Genomic DNA, 26,128 nt, shown 5'->3' with positions numbered 1-26,128 from the left:
ATATGGAGCTTGCCTCATTAGAGAATTAGGCTACTATGATAGTTTTCATCACCTCACATATGTGAACTTGATGTTATATCTAGTGAAAATACTTAGAAAAGCAGAGTAAAAACTCTATCATAAATTCCTAGGCCAGGAAGTTACCTCACTTGGTTGTAAAAATCTTTATTTGTGCTGCTCCTTGCTGAAAACCCTTTGCATTCATTCAGTCATAGCCTCAGGCTTTTTAAATAGCTGAATTTAAAATTTCATCTTTCTGTTTCAAACAAAAATAAGCAGTGCTACAATTGTGCTCTTGTTAACGAACATTTTATATGCATGACTCAATTATTTTGCCAGGGACTTTCAAAATTAGGACAAAGCTCTTCAGTTTTCACTACGACATTTAGCAATTAAAAATGGAAGCCAATCAAATGAAGGTAAAAGATGATGTGTTCTGTTTCAGAATCTGTAACAAAGATAATTTCTGCTTGATTATCATAAAAAGCAATTTTATATTCACTTATTGAGAAAAATAATTTAAACTAGATATTAAGTACTAGAAAGTAAAGAGGTTGGTTCGGTAACAAAATGATGCATGGTTGGGATCATGCTTGTCTCTGCATACATGCACTGGAGCAATAATGGGACCCAGTCTTCTACCTGACAGTCACCTTCTCATGTGAGATCATTCTTCTCACATCTCTATCCATCTGACTACCACACATTTTTCAAATTTGTCACACTCTGTTCTTATTATTCTTTATGTCATGTCAGAAACATCATCTCTGCTGCTTTTGTCAAGTATGTAAATATTTCAAGGCAAGAAAATTGTGTGTCGGATAGTGCAAGGAAGACGTGATAAAGAATTCCTATAAATTTGAAGAAACCACATTAAAACACATCATTAAAACCATGTCTTCTCTCTTCATTCTTACTGCTCATCTACTGGGCCCCTGATTAAGGCAGATTATTTCACATCTAAATATCAGCTTTGGGAATCTGCATTACTAAATTCAAATATGTCAGAGGGACTGTCTTCAGAGGCACATGCATATAATCCTACTCCAATCTGAGCCACCTGGTAGGACTGTGAATATGACACAATAGTCATTCCATCCAAAATGAACAGACAGATAGTAAAAGGTTTGGATCATGTTCTTAAAAAAAGTTTCAAATCTGAAACTTGAAAGTTTATTCTGAAATTAAGGCCACACTAACTAGACCTTATATTAGTTCATTTATTCATTGATTCATAAGATTAATCTCTTATTCCAAAATACTGGAAGACTTCCTACTGATGTCTTCTCATCATTCTTTATGAACATAACTAAGAAGGTTCCAGAACCCAACACCTTTTATAAGTCAATTTTTAAGGCAAGAGGATTGAATCTAAGGGGAGACATTCAGATATGTGCTACAAATTACTTTTATAAACAGTACATTCTATCTCCACTGAGCAAAGCTAAATTTGCTTCATGAATTGTCAATTTCAGAAAACTCAGAGTAAACTGGATATGTAGCCCTTATACACATGCAGGAGTCGAAACGTGAATATTCTCCATAAATGATGTATTTCTCTGAGGCTGAGAGTTCCTTTTCTCCTTTGTCCTGAGAATCGTAAGACTTGAACTTGGGAGATCAGCCTTTACCACAGTGGCTCACCATAATCATATTTGCACTCTCACATTATCATCATCCCAGAGCCATTTACACAGAAAGCCATGGATGACTGTGGGTTACCTGATGTGGTTTAATGAATCCCAAATCTGACTCAAATTATACCTTAATAACTTTATCACAAGGGCTCAGACAGGGTGGGAATCTCTTACATGCAAGTGAAAATGGATTATGACTTTGGGATATTCAAGTCGGCCCCTAGCAGGATACACATCATGCAAAATCAAACACCTGTCCACATGAAGCAAACAACGTATCTGGTGTTTAGATGCTGGTCTGAATCCAACGGCTCTAGATGAAGCATTTGCCAAGGTTTCCATAAGAGAGAGTGCATTGACATAAAACCTCACAACAAAATTAATTTAAACATAAAAGTTCATATTCCCAGTGATTTTCCTCCTTATTTCAAATAAATTTACAATTGAAAGCCTTTAGGGCTTGTTGAATGACCGAAAAAGTCTTTTAGAGACCCCATCTGGTTTCCCGAATCAATTTTCACCATTTCTTACCAGTTACCATAACACATCATCTTTTCCCCTTTCAATTTAGAGAGCCTAACACCCGAACAAAAATGAAATTAAATGGCACTTAATTTACCTACAAGGAATTTGTCACTCCCTACTGTCATCTAGCACTGGAAAAACTCAGAGAAAGACATTAAGAGAACGATCTTTCCATTAAAATAAAATTTAAAAAAACTTAGTGTGAAAAATGATAGCAAAAGAATTTTTTAAAAAAGTGATTACAAACAAGGCAAAATAAGCCAAAGGGGCTAATGCCAGGGCTTTGATGGGATCTTGGCTTAGAGGATGCCCTCTTAGGTTGAGCCCAGGCAATGACAGTGAGGTCAGCTGAGCTTTTATCTTCTCCAAACTACTACGACAATTAGTCACCCTTCTGCAGTTTTTCTTTACCATCTCACTGTGGATTCAGTCATTGGTCACCAGTAATTCCTCAAATGAGCATCTATTGTGTGTGCAGGTGTTGTATTCCCTGTGAAAGAACTTGATCATCAGGATGTGGGAAGAATTTGATGCACATCAGTGACTCTAAGTATTTCCTTAGTTAATAAACTAGGTCCTCTGATTTTTAAAAGAAAGAAAGGAGGAGATGATGAAGAGAAAAAGTCTGTGTTTGACCTAGAAATGTTAAGTTCTACAGCTGACCCACATTTTGATCACCTCTCATAGGTAGGCTTGTCTTGCACTCCATAACTGACCTCAACCTCATCCCATTGGAATTTTATACTGTATTCCTCTCCCGAAGAAAACACCCAGTGAGTAAAAACCCAGTAGATTTTAGAATCCCAACACCAACTTACGCAAGCATTTCTTGGAGAATCTAGCTGATGCTGCTCTTTCAATGCCTCTACCTCCTGAGTCTAAGCTGCCTTGGCTTTCATATCCTCCAGAATTTCGTTTTTGACAAAATTTGGTACTTACTATCAAAAAAGCATTTCGTTAGTTTACCCTTATTTTAAAAGCAAGTTATGAAAACAATGGGGGTAGGGAAGACCTTCAAACTCCTTATTCAAAAGAAAAGCAGAAGTGAATCCCAGGAAGGAGGTGTGGACTTACAAGGATGTGACATTTCCTCAGGATTCTGTGGGAACTCATTGATTTCATTTACAACAATTGAGAGTTGCCTCTGAGCTTTAAGTTTTTTAGCTCCAGCTGGAACGGGGATTATTTTCCTGAGCCATGCTCATACCCAAACACAAGGACACCTTCAGGAAGAGGAAAAGGAAGAAATACAGTCTAGGAACATAGGATGTGAACCAGGAAATTCTTTTCCACTGCACTGATTAAAAAAACTATCATGCTGGTGCCTAACAAATTCGACTACCTTTTTGGAGTTTACTTGTGCTGTGATGTTTCCCTTGGACACGTAATCATGTTGCAGCAAGATATCCACATTATTTTCTCCATAACCAAAAATATCATTTCCTGAAAAGAGTTAGGGCTGCTGATTGTAACCATGAAAGTTACAAGGTCTTTGTGTTCCTTGAGTCCTCACACTAACCCTTCAAGAGGAAATAAAGTTCAAACTCTGATGCAATAGTAAGGGCCACCCAGCTTTTATCTCTCCAAAGCCAGTTTCTACTTATCCGTCCCCTTCCTGTTTCTACAGAATGAACACTTGTTTTGTGTGTATACACCCTTCATTTTTCTGTCTCCATGCCTTTCCCATCCTTGTATACGCCCAAATTTTACCAACTCTTCAAGGCAAGCTCAAATTGTGCACTATCTCCCCCAGCCCCCTTCTGAAAGAAATTTCTTACTTCTCTGAAATTCCAAAGTATAAAAGCCATGCCTTTCTTATGGCAATTAGTTTTCTATTTTGTACATAACGTAGTTGCTCTTTTGTCTTAGTCAATATGGTAAGCTCCTTGCGGGCAGGGTCCTTGGCACCTAGCACAGCGCAACTCATGCACAGTGGATGCTCCATACATGCTAATGGGATGAACAAACGAATGTGATGCTTTAACAAGCCAAAGTAACTGACCATAGGCAAACATTTACACCCTTATCCAGAAATATTTGTTTAATGAACACGGCTCATAGATCAACTGTGTCTAGGGCAGGAAGAACAGAAAGTCATGGTAAACTAAATTAGTTAAAACTTGGAAATAAGGCAAAAAAGAAGACTGTGAGCCTTTTTGGTGTCATACTAGAGCATACTCCATCAAGCCAGCCTAAGCAAAGGGCATCTGACTCTCCAGGCTGGGATATAACAGAGCTTGACTTTCTAGTCACTATTGATTAGGGCTTATCTCTGCGAAGTTAAATGTTAACTTAGAGAAAACTGATGCTATGCAATTTACTGTGCCAAAATGTTATGACTTTATTGTCCTTCAGGTAACTAACCAGTTGTGCATCTAATTTAGCTCTCTTATTCTATCATTCTTTTTCTCCTACTACCCTCCTCCCTCAGTGTTTGTACATATCAGTTCCTGCCATATTCCTTAAGCCAGCTTTACCATCTTGCTAGTTCCTTCATCAGTTAATTACATCTTCAGTATAGACTCATTGGATTATTATATGGGAACTGGATGCTCAATTTTTTGAAAATTATACTTTGAGAATATTAATAATTATGACTAAGGGAACATGTAAAAATAAGTACTGTTAGTACCATACTTTTTCTACTCATAATTAATTTTCTTTAATTTTTATCCAGAATAGACTTACTCATTGACAAACATTTCTTTCTATTCCAAAGGATGTATACAGAAACAATGATAGTGAAAAGAATGGGTATTCTTTACTCCTTGTCTAGAATAACTTTTAATAGCTTGTGTGTGCCTATTTGTAAGTCCACTACAATCAGTTCAGTAATGGGTTTATTTTAAAAGCCTATATCTTAACTAAATATCTAATCTTTTGAAATGAAAATGAAATACGCTTGTAAATTTTGTGAATGGCACATCTATCTATCACTTGAAATGATTGAACATTACAGAATGTAATTTTACATATTAGGATGAATAGCGTTTTGTAAATTCAAGCCATACGAATAGTGCATTAGAAGCAAGACAGTTGTTCTGAAACCACTACAGGCCATAATGGAAACCGGACACTAATGCTTTAAGAAGTAACTATCTAAAATTAAATGAAATAATCATCCAACTCATAAAGTGTTTGTAAGATTTCCCTATAAAACACAGGTAATTTTTTTTGCTGAAGAGAAATAATTCTTTCTTATTGGCCTAAACAACAAATGCCATCACATTATAAAAATAAAACATAGCACCGAGATCATTCCATTTTGTTCACCCATTTATTCCTATAATACATATTTGCTTTCCTCTACAATAATAAGGCATTATGCTTGTTCTCTATTATTTACAATGTTGTTTAATCAACAAGACTCAAAAGGTTCCCGGGAGAGATTATTGCCGAAAGCGAATCCATCTCAGCAGAGGATCAGCAAGATCTGGGTTCTGTAACTTGCTTTTGCTGTCACTGCTGCCTGAACACTATTGACTTAATTAATCCCAGCACATTGCAACTGGGGTCGATTTCATGGAAGCATATCTGACCACCAAGATGCATTTAATGCACACCTGTAGGGGGTTGAATTGTGTTCCCTCAAAAGATATGCCCAAGATATAACTCCTGGTATCTGTGACTATGATCTTATGTGGAGACAGGGTCTTTGCAGATGTAATCAAGTTAAAGTGAGTTCATACTGGAGTAGGACAGCTCCTAATCCAATTACTGGTGTCCCTGTAATAAGAAGGATATTTGGACACAAATATAGAGATACACAGGGAGAATGCCATGTGATGATAGAAGCAGAGACTAGACCGCTGCAGCTACAAGCCAAGGAACTTCAAGAATTTTCTAGAACCACTAGAAGGTGGGAAGAGGCATGGAAGGAGCCTCCCCCAGGGCCTTCAGAGAGAGTGCAAGCCTACTGGCTCCTTGATTTCAGACTTCTGGCCTCCAGACTATGAGAGAAATGTCTGTTGTTCTATGCCATCCAAGTTTGTGGTAATATGTTATGGCAGCCAATACAATGACTTTTAAATAGTGCTTTTTATTGGCTGTTCTTGTAAGGGTGATTCAAATCTACAACATTAGGAATGCTAAATAAAGCTGGGTCAGGGAAAACAGTCAATGGGAAAAGGTTCTCTAAGGTTCTAGTTCCTTCCAATTTCATCTATCTCACACATTTAGCTTCTGCAAAGGGTATAGTTTTAAGAAGACTGCAGTTTTTAAAATAGAAAGGTTGAGGGTATAAAAAACATGATCTAGTAGTTTTCAAATGAAACACACCACACAGATACTCACCTCAACATGTTGACAGGTTTGAATGAGCTTAGCCAAAAGGGTCTCCAGTTCTGTGTTCCTCTTAATAAGGTTGGTGAGGTTACTCTCTAAGTTTTGCTGTTCAAAAAAGAGAGGAAAAATATTATTCTGCATACTTTTAATATTTTACTATACACAAAATTACTCATACTCAGGAAAACTAATACTTATTTTTTCAGAAACTTCAATGAGATCTATGCAATTTCAAGTATTCATAGATTTAAACTGGATTTGGAAAAGTCGTATTTAAAAGAACCCTTTAAAAATGTTCAAATTTCATTCTTCTGGTTCCTGCTTCTTGCACTAGCTCAGGTATGATTAGTTATAGGTTACTCTTAGGTTGTGAACTGGGGAGAAAGGAGGTCATTGAATTTCTATTCCTTTATCTGAATCAGAAATGGCAATGATGTAAAGAATATATTCCCACATCAAATCATCTACGTACTATTGAATTTTTAGGATTTACCATCTTGTGAACAGACTGAGGTCAATCCCTTGGAGGAAGGTATGACTTGTCCAACTACTGCTGATTATGGTCATTTATAGGTATTTCTAATAAGTTTACTCACTCTTAGTACTTCTTACTGTACATGCTTTTATTCTTTGTCTATCAACCTGTTGATGCCAGATCAAATTTTCTTGAATGCTACATCTTTAGATCACTATCCTACTTAAGAATCTAGAACTAGCGCTTATTCCATTAGAACATCAACTTTCTTTTCTTTTCTTTTTAATTTTACTGTTGTTCAATTACAGTTGTTCTAATTTTTTCCTGTTGCTCTCCCCTGCTCCTCACCTGCTTCCACAATCAGAACATCAACTTTCAAGTTCTCCACAATGACTATTAAATCTTATTTTTAACCACAATAATCTTCTACTCTGGGTAAGATTCATTAAGAGTTCTCCATTGCTTCTCATTGTGTATGCTCTTCACTTATAGCATTCATTCATTTAGTTGTCTATTCATACAAGTATGTATTGAGCTTCTACTATATGCCAGACTCTGAGAAAGATACTGTGGAAACAGAAGAAATAGTATGTACTCCATGTCCATAAGGAGATGGCTGTGCAACTGGGAGAGAGATGCTGTAATCAAGAGAAGAGTCAGGGCTGCCTGGAGGAGGTTTCCAAGACAACACAGTAGTTCCACTGAGGCTAGAAGGATGGACAGGAAGTTTTTGGTGAATCAGAGTAGGAATTTCTTGGGAAGATGGAATGGGGGTATGCGTGAGCATGTGAAAGTATATTCCATGGGCAGGGAATAGGAAATGTCATACACCAAGATCAGAGAGTTGTGAGAGGGCAAAAGATTAGGGCATCTATGTGTGTAATATATAGAATTTTTTTCTGGACTCAGAGTTTCTCTTTCCTTCCATGAGAAATCTGTCTGACTCCAACTGCAGAGAAGGTGGGAGGTACCCAGTGAGCCTAGAGTTTATATGGGTTATCCTGGCCTTCAGGTATACAGGGCAGTCTGAGGTTCCTGCCATGTGCAGGGTACACTCCACCACGTTTGCCCTCAGGTCCTTGCTGCCCCAGCTCATCTCTACTTCTTTTGAGAAACCCAACTTCAGCCTCCCTTCACCATTTTGCATTTCCTTTCATTTCTCGTCTCTGGAGACTTTCCACTTATGTTTAAGCTTAGTTATTATCCTTTAAAATCCATTTAAAATATTTAATCTGTAATTCTTGTGTGTTCAGAATTCAGAGGAAGGTTTTGTGCATATTTTACCTAGACTGTAACACCAATAAAAAATCTTCAATTTTGGCTTTGAAACATGCAAAGTGCCTCAAATATAAATATTTCAAAGAAGAAAAAAAAAAGGTCATTTCTCAGTTAAAGGATGAGATACAATAAAAAGTTGGAGAATAAACTAGACACGGTAATTTAGATGTACCTTAATAATTTCATGCTTGCATCAAAGAAAAACTAGCTTTCAAAATTCTTAATAACAACAATAACAAAAGCCAAAGTTTTCCTACTATTTGGATTAAATGAATTGCAATCACTACTCATTTTATGGTGAGAAACTAAAGCATAATTTTGAGGTATTCTATTATTCAATATTCTTTATTTAAATATGACCACTTTATGGTATATTTGTCAACTTTTAGTATGTCAATCTTAGGGAATCCTTTTACTTTTCTTTTTGGCCGACCCTTCAGAGCAGGGAATTTCTAGGGAAACACGACATCTACTGTTTACAGTTCAATTGTCGTAGGTATGACTTTTCTAAAGCCAGTCAGCAAGAGAGCCAAATAAATATAGTTCAACACATTTAGATCTTACAAACATCTGCTTGCTTCCCCCTCCCTTGATTAAGTATACATCATGTATAAAATCTGTTCTTAATCAACTAATATGTAGACTAAAGCCTGTGGTTTAAACATATTGACCTATCTACATCCTTTGGGGTTATTCAAATTTAAATAGTACAAGTGTTACTGAAGTCCGCAAAGAATTACTGAGTCAGTTAGAAGTATAATAAAGGGAAAATGAAGCTGGGAGAGAGACTGTTTCCAAGAGGCACTATAGGGACTGACAACACTTTTGAAGAGAGCCCGGGTAATGGGAAGGTAACAAAATCCAGTCCTCAATGAACCACGCATTCATAAGCTTCTACTACAGGGACCGCTGTTGAGTTTTCTAGAATTTAACTGTATCACTAACATCCTGTGTGGCAGCCAGCAGGTCTTATAACCTCTTGATTTTGACTGTGCTTTGTGTACAAGAGAGATAATGCTTTTTGACATGAGTCTTGGGACTAAGTGATATAAGTATCTACTTCCCTATGGATATCTAAGGAATTCTACAGAGTACCTCCTCCCAAAAGTTTGAGTTTCATGTTCTCACCTCAAGAATATCACTATATTTACATCTCCTTATGGAGCTGAGCTTTGTAGAAATCCAAGGAGTCAGGCAGAAGTGACCATCCATGCAGAGCGAGAAGACTGGAGTTACCATCCCAGCTGAATTCTCCTGGACAAACGACTCTTGGACTGAGTTTTCCTATCCATAATGTGTAGATAATGATAAATCTACCTATCTGTGCTATTGTTAAGATCAGAGGAGAAAATGAACACATACACCAGGAACTATACAAATGTTTGTTGAAATCATGGATTACAAGATAAAACACACTCAGTTTGGTGTCAATACCAGACATTTTAGGGCCCAACCTCATGCCTCAGGCAGTCACCATTCTCAAGCTCTCTGATGGCTCTTTGCTGCAAACAGTTGTTCCTTTCAGCTCCACGGTTTTATCTGGCCCCAGGCAGGGCAGGCTGGGATGTTGAGGACAGAACAAGGGGATGCTGATGCCCTTAGGGGCAGCCCTGAACCATCAACTGACTAGTGGCAGTGGGTGAATGAACAGCCCAGGTTCCTCACCTGCCTGGTGGGACCACTCTTGAGTCTTGTTTCATCAAATCTCCCAGGGAGCTCCACTGGGAGGAGCCCAGGTGCCCATAGAAACAATCTGTTCATGACCACACCCTCTTTCTTTCCCTTCTCTATCCAGCTTCCCTTCTCCCTGACAGATGCTTCCCAGATCACCTCCCAATTTCAATTCTGAGTCTCTGAGTTGGGGTCTTCTTCTGGGAGAACTCAACTAAAACCTTGTTCATAGACAAACTAATCCATTATTTTTCAGTATTCCTTCTTATGGGAAATACCCAAATTAATAGATTTTATTGCTTTTGAAAGATATTTTCAAATACAAGAGATTGTTTTTTCGTCCCCATCTTCTTTCTTCCAACCTTTTTCTAGAGGCCACCATATTCTCCAACTTCCAGGCTCTAAACCAGAACTGTCCTTAGAACTATAATGTGAGCCACAAATGCAAGCCACATTTTCAATTTTCTAATAGACATGTTAAAAAGGTAAAAAAAAAAAAACAGGTAAAATTAGTTTTTAAAAAATATTTTACTTAATTCAATATCTAAAATATTAGTATTTCAACATGTGATCAATATAAAAAACTGATAAGGTATTTTACATTCCTTTTTCTTTTTTTTTTACTAAGTCTTTGGGATCTGGTATGTGTTTTTCACACATAACACATCTCAGTTCCATCAGCCACATCTCAAACACTTAGCTGCTACATGTAGATATTGGCTACATTATTGGATAGCACAGTATTAGTCTAGAACCCAGCTCAACAAACTTTCTCTGTAAAGGGCCAGGTAAGTAAATATTTTAAGTTTTGTTGGCCATATGGTCTCTGTCACATCTCCTCAATTCTTCTGCTGTTTTAGTAAGAAAGTAGCCATAAACAATATGTAAATGGTTGGCACGGCTGTATTCCAATAAAACGTTATTTATAAAAACAGGTAGTAAGTGAGATTTGGCTCCTGGGCCAAGCTCTGTCCCGGGCTTTGGCACATACATGCTCTTGTTCTGGAATTCATCTGCATAGCAGGAAATAATCCTACCACCAAGGAGAGAGCATTACAAAACCACAGTATGTATGCAGTATCTACTACATACTTATCACTGCTTAGTCCCTTCCCATTCTAAATCCTCAGATATTCATTGTGGGAACAATTAGCACGGAAAACTAAATATTGATTAGATAATCCTCCTGAAATCTAATGTAGTAAATCAACTAACTAGTTAGTTCATTTAACAACTACTATAGACTGTTAAAACAACACCTTCTATCTTTGAGGGCTTTTCTCATTGGTAATATTAAGTCTGAAACCAAGAAGAGATCGACAGAGCAGAAGCATTCTAAATACTATGTAACTCCATCAGATCACAAGATTTCTGTGAAGCAAATATTACATTGTAGAATAAATTTTTATAAACTGAAGTTTACATAAATAGATAGTCTAGCAATTAGCATTGACCCAAACTCTATCTAAAACCAAAGTCAAGTTGCTCCTAGCCTTAATTTATTACCTCTTCCTTAGGTGTTTTTCTTTCCCTCCACACAGTACTCTTACTCTGTGAAGGAAAAAGGATGTGCTAAGGCTATTTGTTGAGAAGCATAAGGCTCTCTTAAGTAGGTAGCTCTTTGATGCAATTACTGCCACCACTAAAGAAAAATATAAATAAATCAAGATCATCCTTCTAAATATAAATCTGCAAGGAGGCAGCTTTGCCTTCTTAATATCAAGCAAAAGACTGGGTAAAAGTCAAACTTGCAAAAGACAAAATTGTAAAACACATGCTCCTTAAATAGTGAGGCACCCCATGTATACTTTATACAGAAAGGATAATGATTTGCCCTATAGAGTTTGTTCTTTTTTGTTGTTTTTTTATCATAATGTTGTTCTTAACGCATACACTTCTAGGGCATTTTTGTAGACCATACTCAACCTCCTTTATTTTATGTAGTTTTTAGTGAGGCTGATGTGAGTTGATAATTTAACAGCCCACGGGAGGACAGCTGATGTTACATGAATCTCAATATGAGCCCTTAGGCATGGATGTAGACACCAACTGAGAATAAGAAATCAGACTTAACAGATGAGCTTTGTACTTCTACATACACTGATACCCAATCAAAGAGCAAGGTAAGCAGACAAAAATACCCCTAATTTTAGCCTTCGGAGACCTGTACCTAAGAGTCAGGTTGCAGGGAATTAATGACTTGTCATTGAGCACTACTATTAAAATGTATGCGTGAAACAGGAGATTTCAGTAATTCCTTTAGGGTCTGTCCAGACCTTAGAGAATGTTTGCTCTTATTCCAAAGTCGATGCTTCAGAACGTCTTTAAAGTATAATATTAAGTCTGGATACCTTTCAAGGCAAACACAGATCTGGCTTGTTTCATTCCATCATATTCCAAGCGACATTCAGGAACTGTGTTGTAGCCCCGACATCCAACACCACCACTCCAGCATGATCAGGATATGAACACGTTGAGTGCCACAAGCCATATATTTTCTTCTAAGAAACTTTAATCACAACCCTTAATATGAAAACACACCCATATCAACACATGCCACTTGCATAAAAGCATAAATTCTTTATATGTAACTAAACTCTTAAGATGTTTTAATTACATTGCAGGAGTTTAGGCTATCTTCAGCTTCAACTCATGACAAACCACAAATATGTATGATTTATGCCAGTTTTATTTTTTAATGCTTTTTTCATTGGTTATGATAGTTAACATTTTGAAATGCCCTGGCAAGACAGGTCACCCAGGGAACTTCAAAAACATAATAAAAACCCAATCTGCATACAAATTTAAGTCTAGTGTTCCATGGACTACAATTTAAAGCCGTATTGATATGTGATACTATATTTACCTTGTCAGGTTTTATTTGATATTTCTATATTAACTTCACAGAATCTGCTCCATATAGTTATGAATTCTGTCGTCAGGAGTTCAGTGTTTATTATTCTAATCTGGTTGTCAATAATACACAGAGAACAATTTTTAAATGACAGTTATGGTCTAGAAGACCTTTCAAATTTTAAGGAAGATAAATCAAAACTTAGTATAGTTATGTTCATTTATTTATAATTTTAGCAGCTCCAATGATGGCTACTTACAGGTATTAGAGATGTGAATGGCCTTTCTTATTCACTCGTCATTCCTGGCCCTATATCTGCCTATAATAAGAGAGGTGAACAACTGATCAAGAAATACATTTGTCATTTTTGACAATCAATATTGAGTAAAGGAAGCTAAACTCCTAGGAACCTTTGAAAATCTTTAACTTAAACAATGATCTCCACTGCAAAATTTATGCCTGGAGAGAAACATTTCGGAGAAAACAACTGTAACTTTTATCAATCGAACACACAGGAAGCATTTCATAAGATTATAGCATAGGTATAAGAGCCGTGAAGGTCCAATTTGGCAGCTCTCCAGCTGCCTTTCTCTGCTCGTTTATTTGCCCTTGTTCGGGTTCTTTTGAATCCTTCTCAACACAGCACTTTGGACTGCCACAGAATATCCATAGTGTTGACTCAAGAGAGGCGACCAATTTGTCAGTTAAGAATTAAATGGTGAAAGGTTTATGAAAATATTGGAAAACAGACTAATAGTTTATTATTTTTTCTCAAATGAAAAATTTCAACTTGGGGAAGTATTTAATCTCGTAAACCAGGGTCTGCAAACTACAGCTCGCAGACCAAATTCTGCTCGCCCGTCTGTCTTTAAATGCCTAGCTAGGTAAAAAGGTTTTTAAAATTTTTATATGATTTTCAAAAATCAAAAGAAGGATAAAATTTTGTGACACATATAAAGTACATGAAATCCAAATTTCTGTGCCCAGAAAGTTTTATGGGAACACAGACACTCCCATTCATTTATTAATTTATTAATAAATTTATTAAAATTGCTGTCTCCCTGAAAAAAATAACATCTTTTAAAAATGATCCAAATGCTTTTTATTTATTAATAAAGAATATTTCCTTTGTTGGTCCAAACCACTTTAAAATTTTTTGAATATAACTCAATTTGCTTAATATTTTCAACCCATGCTATGAGAGTATAGGAATATGCCTAAAATTTCTATCATTCAGGTACTCATAATTCTAAAGAAGATCCTTTTTGTCTATTTTTTGTTGGCTACGACAACAATTTTTAACTTCTGAACAACAGAAAAAGTAGCATTAATTGTGGGTAAAATATAAAGTCTGAATAAATTCCACTATCAACTTTTGTTCAGAGAAGGAGAAGATTCAGAATGGGAAAGAGGAAGAAAGGATATTAAATTGGATGAAGGTTGCTATAGCAAGAACATAGTCAAGAGTGAGTAAAGAAGGCGCAACATGAAGATTAGTTAGTTCTTTCCATTCTGCAAATAAGTATAAGGTGCTGGGTTTATAAGTACACACCGAATGTTGAATTACTCATTGATTGCTGTTTCCATCCATTTTATTTTTCTTTGTTATAAATCATAAAATACACCTCAAAGCGGGACTTAGAATATTAGATAATTAATGTCTATAAAATCCCCTGATATTGATGTATGTCATGCACGTTGTTTGTATGCGTTACTTCAAGTGTATTTCCTCCATCACTCAGAGACTGAATAATTTTTATCTTATCACCTTTTCTCTGTCTTACAGAGATAATGTCATTGCCAGATACTCATTAACAAACATGTTCTGGCTTTTCTACTTAAATAGGGTTTTAACTGATACCATCAAACATTTTTACCAGACCTGAATGTCTCATGGTGAGTACTTAGCCTTCGATGAATAGAAATACATTTTTGTTTTTAGGATACTTCGGGAAGACCATTTTTTGTCCTTCTGCAGAGACTTCATGTTAGGTGAAGTGAATATACTGAATACATTCGAAACTAATATAGTTGAGTCTTTGACCTAACAATTTTGCATGGGTAACTATTATTTGCATGGGTAGCAATATTTATCTCTTAAATTTTTAGGCTTTAGAAGAACATGGCTTTTTAGGACCAGCTGCTAAAAATGATTATTAAAATTCAATACAGGGTCAGCTTTGCTCTTGAATTTGTGGTATTCCCAGGGAGGATCCATGCCGTTCAGAAAGTTCATGTCCCCGTATGCGCAGTATAAAAAGTATTAAAGCCAAGGGAGGTTACACTCTTTGGCTTAAAAAATAGATTAAAATCTATTCTATCCAAAGTGGGTCTGGTCTGTTAAGAATTTACTAAATCAATGTTATGTTAGAGAATTCCCTGCTTGGGACAGTCTAGAGAACCAAAGATGAATATGAAACATGCCATTGTTTCTCAGCCCTGACGAACCATCAAAGACAGAATCGTCTTTGAGTTTTAGATGTTTAAATCTCAAATTCCTTAATTCATTGCATCCTTTGTTACTGATTTCACCACCTCTGTTCAGCCATTTCCTTCTCATTTAGTAGGACTGACGCTGTCTTCGTTCAATCAAGGTAATTTTGATTGAGCTGAAATGAAAGAAACATGAAAGCTACGGGAGGATGGAAGGAAAATGATGACCATCCACTAGGTGAGTGGTTCCCACATCAGTCTGCACATTGTGATCATCCAAGGAACTGTACAAACACCATTCTTGGTCTATACCCACTTCGAGTCTGAATTGCTGAACTGGGTTGAGATCCAAGGATTAGAACATTTAAAATTTCTCAGGAGATCCTAACGTGCAGCCAAGCACAAGAAATATGGCTCAAAACTGAGGAGTCAGGCTGCTAAGTTGTTGGATCTGTGATACAGTGAACAATAATTAGTAATTTATTTAACATACTAGTTTTACACTTTAAGATTTATACAAAATAAAAGGAATATTTTTGTAATGTAGTATATGTATATAAGTAGAGTAATAAAATTGTATGAAGAAGTAGCTAGAAGTATGAATTTATATAAATTTATCATAGGAAATGCCAGGAACTTGACAGAACAGTGCTTAGCATGGAGTACTGATTCTTAGTGTTAAGTAATCCAGAGGGCTTTTTTGACTTGAAAACATAGAGGAATGCTTTGTTGAGTCATTCAAGTATTCTTAACGTCTAAAAGGAACTCCTTCACAGGTCCCCTCGATTTATACTCCGTAATAGTGTTAGTATCATACAAATTGGTTTGTTGATTTTAAAAGTAATTATTTCACCACAAATGTAACATAAGTATACTACAGATGTTTATAATTCAACAAGATTTTTTATACAGTAAATCAAAGATTTAGGGGGGAAAATTTAAGGACTCTGATGATAACAAAATAGACTTACTGCCCTACCCAGATACTTTTAAAGGTCAACTCAAGCAAGACAAGTGCCCTGAAGACTAGAAACGCCTCTGTGGTCTAACAGCAGGTAAAATGCAAAGACTTGCAATGATGGAAACCACAGTGACAACATTTCATTCCTTTCATCTTTGTCCATAGCATTCTGTTTCTGTGATGGCTGGCCACCGCTCCACTTGCAAAAATAAAAATAAAAATCTGGAGAGTTAATTATTTAATTTGTGGTGTTATACAAAAAATTATTAAGCCATTTTCCCAGAGCTGGTTTGTGTATGAGTATATATGATTAAAGACAAATTAAAGGTCAAAAGATTTCAGAAATGAACTAATTCTCATACCCCTGGAATATATTTCAGTTTACACATTCAATGTTTTGCTAAAGAGGAAGTCAAAGAATAAATGTGGCCTAGGAAAATTTTTTTTAAAGCCGTTTGGTTTAAAACCAGTGAGAGAAAACTGTCCAATATTCAGAGAATTGGGAGGAGACCTGTTAGTTTTAACAACCATGAATTATAACAACCTGTCTGGTCATAGAGTCTAGAATGGAGACCAGGAGTTCTCAAAATGTAGTGAGGCCCAGCTGCAGCGGCCTCCTAGGGAGCTGGTTGGAAAGACAAATTCTTGGGCCCTGCCCCAGACATGCTGAATCGGAAGTTGCAGACGTAGGGCCCAGCAACCTTTAATTTATTAAGGCCTCCAGGCAATTCCCTTGGGTGCTGAAGTTTGAGAACCATTTACCGGAATGTTGGAACATCCTTCAGACCCTTCAGTGTGTGTGTGGCAGGGGGTAGATATTTTCAGTGAGAGGAGAAGCTAAGGTGGGGGGTAGTAGTGATACCTGTGCTGCTCTTCTTCCCTTTCCCATGGCCACCTTTTTACCCTTACTCAGTCTTGCTCATCAGGCCCTGTTCTTGGGCCTCTCCTTATTTCATTCGGCCTCTATCGGAAGCATAATGGAAAAGAGTGCTGGCTAAGACACAGTGGGCAACAGGCAGGGCTGGAAAACTGGGGAGGTGGGACGATGTGACCAAACGTTGCGGCAGAGGGAAGGTTTGGGAATGGATGTGCACCTCAGCCAACCATGCTTTTCACCCCGTCATCATTGGCAATTCAGAATTGCTTTTTCTAATAAAAACAGATACAGCTCAGATGTTGAGAATGTTCCAGGAAAGAAAACAGTCTTAGTGAAGTTGCCCTAGTGTATTCTCAATTATTTATAAATGCAGTTAAAAAAAAATTTAAGTAGTGTTGAAAGGGGGAGAGGGCAGTCAGCCAGCAGAGGACCCAAACTCATCTGTTTATGATGAAAACATAATGCCCTCCCCCCAACTGGTTGGAGTCAGTGCACCTCTTTAAAATTTGGCCTGACACAAAGTATATCAAGCTGAAAGCAAACATGTTAAACTTTACTCTCAGGACATTTTAGTGTGACTTTTGTCATTTGATTTTCAAAAGTTTGAGACCTTGGTCAACCACTGTGATAGGACACTCCAGGGAGGCAGAATATTAACATATGACATCAGAGACAGCTCATTAATTAAAAGGTGATAGTAAATCCTATAAGTGGCCTTCCACTAACCATTAGTCTTTCACCAATGTGTTACTTTTATTTGAATGAGCTATCACTTTTATAGCTAATAAACATATTTTTGAATCAAACACATTTACTATAATTAAAGGCAGACTTCAGCACTGAGTAATTCTGACTGCAAGTGAGTTTTACACAAGAACATGTTCTTTCCATCTCCAAACAATTATGACAAAACTGTGATTCCATAGATACATATTCCCTCAGCAAACATGAACTTTTTTACAGCTTCGATTTTCTCCTCTGTACTGATATTCAAATTTCGATCTCTTATCTCAACTCTGACCTAAACTTTGATATCTCATTCCCATTTCTATACCAACTTTTAGCTTTGATGCTCTCCTGTTATTTTTGAACTCAACTTTCTTAAACTGTATCATCTGCTCCTTTGCTTTTTCTTCCCACTTTCTGGTCTTTACAAAGGATATTACTGTTCTCTAAGGTTAAAACCACAACATAATCTTAGACTCTGACCTCTTTTTCATGCCTTTTACCCTAATCACTTGTTTGATTGTTCATTAAAAGATTCCTTGGCTTCAGTATTCCTTTTCCCCCCAAGGTAACCAGTCTAAAGATTTTCTTCCATAAATTGCTGGTTTTCATTCCTCTATTTTTTGCCCAGCCAGTTGGGTCCATGGGAGGCCACCAAAGTAATCTTCCCACCAAGCTTGTATAACTATAACATCACATTCTCAAAAGTCCAAAAGCTATCTATTCTTAAAGGGTCAAACTCTCAAGTTGGCATGCAAACACCTCAAACCAACAGTATGTCTAGAATTTGCTCAGTAAAAGCTAGCTATAATCACTACTGCCCTAAAATGTGAACATTCAACTTCAATTACACTGGATTCCTTATAGACCAGTAACTTCCATGTCGGTTGCTCCAAGTCCTTGGTTGTGTCTTTCCACCGACATAGAATTTTTAAAATTCTCCTACAGCATCTCAGAATCTAGCAGAAGGCTAGCTGTGTACTAAAGGCACCAATAAATGCTTGCTCAATAAAAGAGTACATGAATAATATTAATGCAACTAAAGATTTCCTGTCTATAATAGAAATTACATAAACCTAAATCTTAATTCTATTTTAAAACTGGATAGGATTAAATATTACCTTTTTGAAGACATCAATACATATTTGAGACATCAAGCCAGAGTTCACTATACTATAAAAACATTTTGATTGAATTAGTTTCAGAAATTGCTCTCTGGCCAAGGAACTATCTATTACTCAATGGATTGGGCAACAAACTTAGAACATAGGTGCTGACAGGTGTAAGATGATTTATTGAATTGTAAGACAAGGAATTGTGAAGCATTACTAAGAAAATATACACTCTCTTCCAATGCAACATTATTTTACTTAACAAAATCAATTAAGAAGGAAACTGTACTATTAAAATAACAGCAAATGCTCCCCATATATTTCTAATTCTATATATTAAAAGTAATTCAGGAATGAAGTCATTAGATCGTATTGCTGGCTGTAGATCAGACAGATGACTTAATAGTGATCCATCTCCCTAAAATAAAGCTCCTCTCTGTCTGGTAATAATCAGAGAATTTACACTACCTGTGACCTACAGTACTGCTTCAACCACATGTTAGCCCTGTGATTTCTATTCTTTTTATCTGATTTTTCTTTGTAATGTTATTTCATTTTACATAAAGATAACTAAATAAACTGAGCCAGATATTTAACTTTCTTTTCATGATTAAACTTGAATACAATGCTTTCCTGAATTTTCCCATTTAACCAGTTTCTTCAAAATTAACACCACTTGCAGCTATTGTTTCCCCAATTACCAATAAAAAATTTAAAAATAAAAAACATGTATCTAAAGTGAACTTTATGTTGATTTAATAAAAATAGCATGCATGGTGCTCAGGATACAGAGGTAACCTGATGTACCTTAAGAGAGGTTAATATAATTATTCCACAATATATATGTAGACCGGCTTGGTGGTGTACCAATCAGAAGACACGTTTTGTCTTGTCAAGATGGATATTGCTGGAGAATTTGATACTCCTGCTATTCAGTCTCTAGCTTCCAAAGAATACTTTAGCCCTAGACAAAATCCTAGGTCTGGAAAAGAGACCCTTATGAGCCCACTCAATGATGGGGTGCCAAAGAGGTTGATTCTGGCTATAGCCAGCCCCTGGGGTAGAAGGGAGGATGAAATATACTTGGTAGGCAGGTTCCTGGATCTGTTTTCATAGATTCTTTTATTTTACCTATCATCTATCTATCTATATCTATCTATCTATCTATCTATCTATCTATCTATCTATCTATTTTTAGAGAAAAGGGAATGGAGGAAGAAAGACAGGGTGAGAAACATCTATGTGAGAAACATCAATTGGTTGCCTTTCATACGTGCCCCAACCGGGGACTGAACTTGCAACCCTGGCATGTGCCCCAACCAGGAAGCAAAACCACTTCCTTTCTTCACTTTGTGGGACAAAGCCCAACAAACTGAGCCACACTGGTCAGGGATTTTTGCATGAATCTTAATGATTATTTAGTCCCGAGACTTTACAGAGGAAATCATGGCCAGCAGTTATTGGACACAGCAATACCAGAAGTGGCTCTACCACACTCCTGTCATATAGGAGACAGATAGGGTGACTGGGCCTCTGTTCACTACCATCGTGCAAGTGCTTTGGCAGATGGTATTGAAAGCTCAGGTAGAGGTAGATGCCTGCATTCTGCCTACAGATGTTTAGAGAGTACACACCATTAGAGGGCCTTTGCGAGATTCCAAAGATCTGGGAGATTCCCAAATTCTTCACAGCACCAAGTACTTATGAAATCAGTCCAAAGAGCTCTGCTTGTGACCTCAGTCTGTTTTCTGGGCTGTTTGTTAGTATTCCACACAAACAGTTCTGCAAAATGGTCTACAATTCAGAGAAAGAGGTTCAGAGCTAAACTAGCTCAATTATACAGTCTGATGCATTGCTTTGAAGTATGAGCATCAGTTTGTCCTTGATCATCTGAGACCCAGTATCCCATCCTTGCAGTCATAAATCATGAAGGTCTATTATTCCAACTTAGGTGGTTCCATCCAAGTTGAATATATGGTGTGGGCAATGAGAATCCCACCCAAATAATCAGTTTGGTGAACAAAATAAATCAACCAGTGCCAATGTTCTCTAGTAACATATACAGAGTTTCTCCCTGCCTCTTCTTATAGTCAGGGGACTTCAGGTATAAAAGACTCATGAACCCCCTTAGAGGGGAAACATCATTAGGACAGCATTTCTGTCTCTCTTTTCCTCCATTAGATTCAAAGTATCCTGATACCATGCTTGCTATATAGTAGATTCTCAACAAGTATTTGCTAAAGAAATGGACAGATGGGTGAATGAGTGAGTGAATGAATGAGTGGCTGAGTAGACAGATAGAAATGGAGATGAAATAGGGCTTCTACAGAGTTAGAGAAAGTAATTTGACACTTTGGTCCCAAATCCTGAGAATGAATTTAGGGGGTACAGAATGTTCTCAGATTATAGAACTATGCTGGTACTTCCAGGAAGTTGGAAGTTTTTCTAGTTCTCTTAAAGAAGCACTTCTGATTGTACTGGGAGCTTTCTGGAAGGATCTACTTACATGGCATTCTGACATTCTAAGAAAAATACCAAAGGTGATAGGCTTATTTGTCTCCTTCTCTGCCCCAAACCCTTAATCTCTCTTGTACATGTGCTAAAAACAAGGGCCTCACTCCCAGGGCTCCCTCTTGTACTCTTCACCTAGAAAGCTGGTGTTGCACATTAGCAAATGAAACTAGTGCTAAAAACAAGGGCCTCACTCCCAGGGCTCCCTCTTGTACTCTTCACCTAGAAAGTTGGTGTTGCACATTAGCAAATGAAACCAGTAGACACTTGTTTCTAGATTACAGACAAACAGAAAACACCGAGTTCAGGTGCTGGTAAGAGGTTTTCCCTCCAGTGAGTCATAGCTGGTTATTTTAACTCCTCAATATCTGAAATCACTAACTTTAAAACTTGAATTGAATCGAAGAATATATTTTTTGGTGCACCCTGAAGCAGGCTATGTGCATGCCACCCCTTTCGATAACCAATTATATATACCAAGATTAAAAAACAGGAGGAAGTCATTGACAAGCACTTTCTTCTGTTTGGTCCTAAAGTATAATGAGGGTTTTTAAGTGAGGACACTAAAGTAGAAATGTAAAAGAAAATTACAAAAATAAGTTCAAATCACAAAATAAAAATCTCAAGCGTGAACTTTCTGAGCACAGGCAGTGTAAATGAAGAGTCCCATAGAGATATTTGGGAGGTGGGTGTAGAGTGGGGGTTTTAAGGGAGAAACACCTTACTTCAAAGACCTTTGGAACCCTCCATAGCTATGCATTTCCACTAGATTTTCCAAGCCTAATCAGACTCCCCAGGACTGTGGTTCACTTATTTCCAGGCATCCATTTTACCATTTGGCTTAAGCGTCAAATCTATCAGGGGAGTTTTATCACCACTAATAGAACCTGGTGTGGACAATGTTCTTATGACATTGAATGGAATTTGGCAAAAATCAATGGCCATTTACAATAGTTAACAAACTTCTGGATCATATAAATTAGATCCTTCATAGAATTTTCACCTAAATTAAACATTACAAATGTACAGCTGGAAGGCATGTTTTGAGAAACTTCAACTGTATACATTACAACCATTAATGTGTTTTGCAGATTTTTTTAAAGGCTGGGATGAATCCAAATTGACCATGTGTATGCTGTCTTTGGCAATCATATAGTTTTCCAAAACAATTATTAAAATAAAAGAAACATTTGCTCATTGCTACTAGTGTATGCAATGTCTCGATAGGGTACTTTATGCTGTTGGAATAAATTCTCAAGATCTTAAAAAATCTTGTAGCTCATTATTTACCAATGTCTACCAGTTCTAAGAAATGAAAAAGTCATGACGAGGGCTGGGGTGGGGAACTTAATAATTAATTAATGCAGTGATAAAAATCAGAAATAGAGTCTAAATAAAAAGTTAAAGAATAAAATCATTGAACTTGAACCTTTGCTGCTCTAAAGATTTTCTTTCCTCCAACTATTATAAATTTATAATGAAAAGAAAATTTTTTAAAATGATCATAGATCGCTGACCAGTGTGGCTCAGTTAATTGGGTGTTGTTCCGCAAAGCAAAAGGTGTCTGGTTCAAATCCTGGGTTGGTCCCCAGTCAGGGCACATGCGAGAGGCAACCGATCGAGGTTTCTCTCTCATATTGATGTTTCTCTCCTCTTTCTGACTCCCTTCCTCTTTCTCTAAATATAAATAAATAAAATCTGTTAAAAAATGATCATAGATTAAATATAGCAGCCAGGTCTACCAGATAGTAACCTCCTTAATGAAAAAGGTATCTCTGTGCTACTCTTATTGTCTTCCCATCTGGACACTGAGTAGAATCAATAACCGTTTGAATAGCATTGGACTATATATAAATATTGGTGGTGGGAGTACTGAAGTATTCCATTCCATTCTACTTCAAACTCAAAGCATTTCAAAGATACTCCAACGACATCATGCACTATTATAACTACATTTGAATTACCCTTCTGGATTAAAACAAATTTTTTAGTGCAATTCCATTCCAGTTCATTAAGTGGACCTCTCAGTTCAATTACCATGTACCAAACATAATAATTTTCCCCATGTGACACACTCGCTGGTATATAAATGTTTATGACAATATCTACACAACAAAGTCTGCATACTTCTAACCCATTTTGAAGTGTGTGAAGTATTTGTCAGCTTAGAAAGATCAAATATTGACCATGAGATAAACTCAACATCCTTAACAATATTAAATTTTAGAAAAACAATTTTCATAGCCATTAACTCAGCATTGGGAGCATGCATGGGTTCTCACATCGTCTTTGGTCCTGAGTTTATGTGATTCCAAAGCACTTGGTCATTCTCCTATTCTGATTGGAAAGATGGGCTAGGGTGAGGTAACAACTTACTTGTTAGAACTGGAGGAGTTGATTCCTCTTCCACATAACCCTTCTCACACAACAGCAATCACAGTAGTAACAATAATAGTGGTAGTATATTAGTAGCAATAGCAGCCATAATAGCAGCCTATTAGAATTGCTCCAATAGCACTAATGGTAATAGCAGCTACTGCTCACTGAACATAAAACTACGTGCTGAGTATTTTGCATATTTTCTCTCTCACCTTCTTAATACTGCTATAAGGAATGTGTATTCTTACCCTAACCTTTACTGATAGACAAACACATTCAAGATCATTTTCCCAACTTCACACAGTTGGTGAATGCGGGAGCATGGCTTCCAAGCCCAGTTCCATTTGATTCCAAAGCCTTTTTTCCTCCACAGCATCTGACTTCTGGAGTAGATTTATGTCTTGATTTTTATGGCATCATTCTCTAGAAAGTCAATTTCTTTCACTTATTTGGTTTGGTCTCTTGTAACATCTCTAGAGAATGCCTGTTATGAGTGCAACATAGGATGCTGGTTTTACAAACTAAAACGCCAGAGAGAGTCAGTGCTTCAAAGGGATGGTTGGGATTTGCAAGATTACACTTAAGGGAGAAAAGCAAATAAACAAGGGTCTTCATCTAAGTGACGCAGCTTAGAACATAGAGGATTTGAAATCTCAGTCAACACTACGCCATGTGGAAGAAACTCTTCTGGGAAGGGGCATGCTTGGGTGTGCTTGCCAGGACTTAATTAAAAGATCTTAATTCAGAAAATGCTTTTATAGCATGAATTTAAATTTTTATTAGAAGACTTTTCAGAAGAAGGGAAATATTGCTCCATTTTAATGTCCAAGTGACTTTAAATAAAACCAATTCAAGGCCATTGACGTAATTTAGAATTTCACAAATAATAATAGGACTGAATCCAACTTAGCAGTAGATGTATATATAGCATTCCCTGTCATTACCTCTTAACACAACAGGTTTCTTTCAAACTTTTCTTATGGGCTAATTCTTACTTAGATCTCCATCAACTACAGGGAACATCTATTTAGCCTGGTAAGAAGGTCTGAATCCAAATTTGTAAGGAAATAATAACAGATGAACTCAGACCAGGTGAAAAATGGTGCTATCCTAAACAGTAACAATTCGACATAATTATAAACGTGATTTGTGAAAGAAAGGCTGTCCTTTTAAAGATGAGTATTAGATCAGTAAATAAGAGTATGTACACCTTGCCTTATTTCAGGATTTTATCAAGAAAAAATATCTGAATATAAGTTTCTTTGTGAAATCCAGGGTGGAGAACATTACGGAAAGATTCAGCCCTTCTGGCTTAAAAAGGTGGTATCTTGAACCCAGATGAGTGAAACTTTCAGGACATAGTAGGTTATCATGATACCAGCTAACAAATTCTTAAGGTAATTTTGGAAGCCTCTGTCTTACACAACTGAAGTAAGAATACAAAACCTTGTCTTCACCCTTTGGTCAGTCTTCAGTCATAGAAAGGCTCATATTTTCCTTCAGTGCATCTACTACTAATCCTTGTGCCTGCCAAAAGGATGAAAGTCATACCAATATTCAGGCCACAAATGAATAGAGAGGAGATGGGCCTTGGTAAAAATTCTTCAAGATGGGAGGCATGCTTGTGGGAAAAAGATGATTATTTCTGAGTGAAGCAGGAGGTGAGTGGCACAGCAGAAGGAAGAGGAAAAAGAAATACATCTGAAATAATGCCACTTTAATGCCCTCAAACAACATCGCTGTTTTTTTGTTTGGTTGTTTTTAAAAAGCTTTTGTTTATCAGTTTATAGTAGTCAATTATTCTCCAATTAATTATTTTTCTTTAGTTCTGTTTGGGAGTATTGGCTGCAGTCGTAAATAAATAAATAAATATTTGAGTAAGCTTATAGTTTAGATATCCAGAACTTTAAAAAAATACTGAATATTGACAATGCATTTTAAATGGAACTTCCAAACAATAGCATGCTCTACAGCAGCGGTCCCCCAACTGTTTGGGACCAGGTATCGGTTTCATGGAAGACAATTTTTTCATGGACCAGTGGGGGGGCCGTGGTTTCAGGATGATTCAAGTGCATTACATTCAAGCTCACCTCCTGCTGTGCAGATCAATACTGGTCAGTGGCCTGGAGGTTGGGAACCCCTGTCCTACAGGGACTTCTCAGGGTAGTTTAAGACTTTATAAGATATATAACCAGGCCCATGAGCTTCCATCTTGTATCCTGCCATGACATATGGGGTGCACCTGAAATTTTCTGGCTTGTTATATTTTGTTGCATGACATTTATTACTTAGGAAAAAATTTTAAACTATTTTAAGGTAACAATTATTCTTTAAGCAGCAACAGCAAAGACCTCCCAAACAAAGCACTGCACAAAGACCTCAAGGGCAGCACTTATCTGGATAAG

At 36.8% G+C, this 26,128-nt stretch overlaps 1 protein-coding gene across 2 annotated transcripts in view; it reads right to left on the bottom strand.

Moving 5' to 3' along the window:
• The window catches only part of MID1 (midline 1), a 149,963-nt gene that overhangs the window by 53,337 nt on the left and 70,498 nt on the right, over positions 1-26,128 (bottom strand). For both annotated transcript variants that reach the window (XM_090264870.1, XM_090264869.1), the window contains exon 3: positions 6,456-6,551. In XM_090264870.1, the coding sequence (XP_090120996.1) occupies positions 6,456-6,551 (96 nt within the window). The remainder of the gene's footprint in view (positions 1-6,455; positions 6,552-26,128) is intronic.

Source organism: Furipterus horrens, unplaced genomic scaffold (genome assembly GCF_987537825.1).
Source record: "Furipterus horrens unplaced genomic scaffold, mFurHor1.1.pri manual_scaffold_17, whole genome shotgun sequence".
Lineage (NCBI taxonomy): Eukaryota > Metazoa > Chordata > Mammalia > Chiroptera > Furipteridae > Furipterus > Furipterus horrens.
This window is presented reverse-complemented; position numbering and strand designations above follow the sequence as displayed.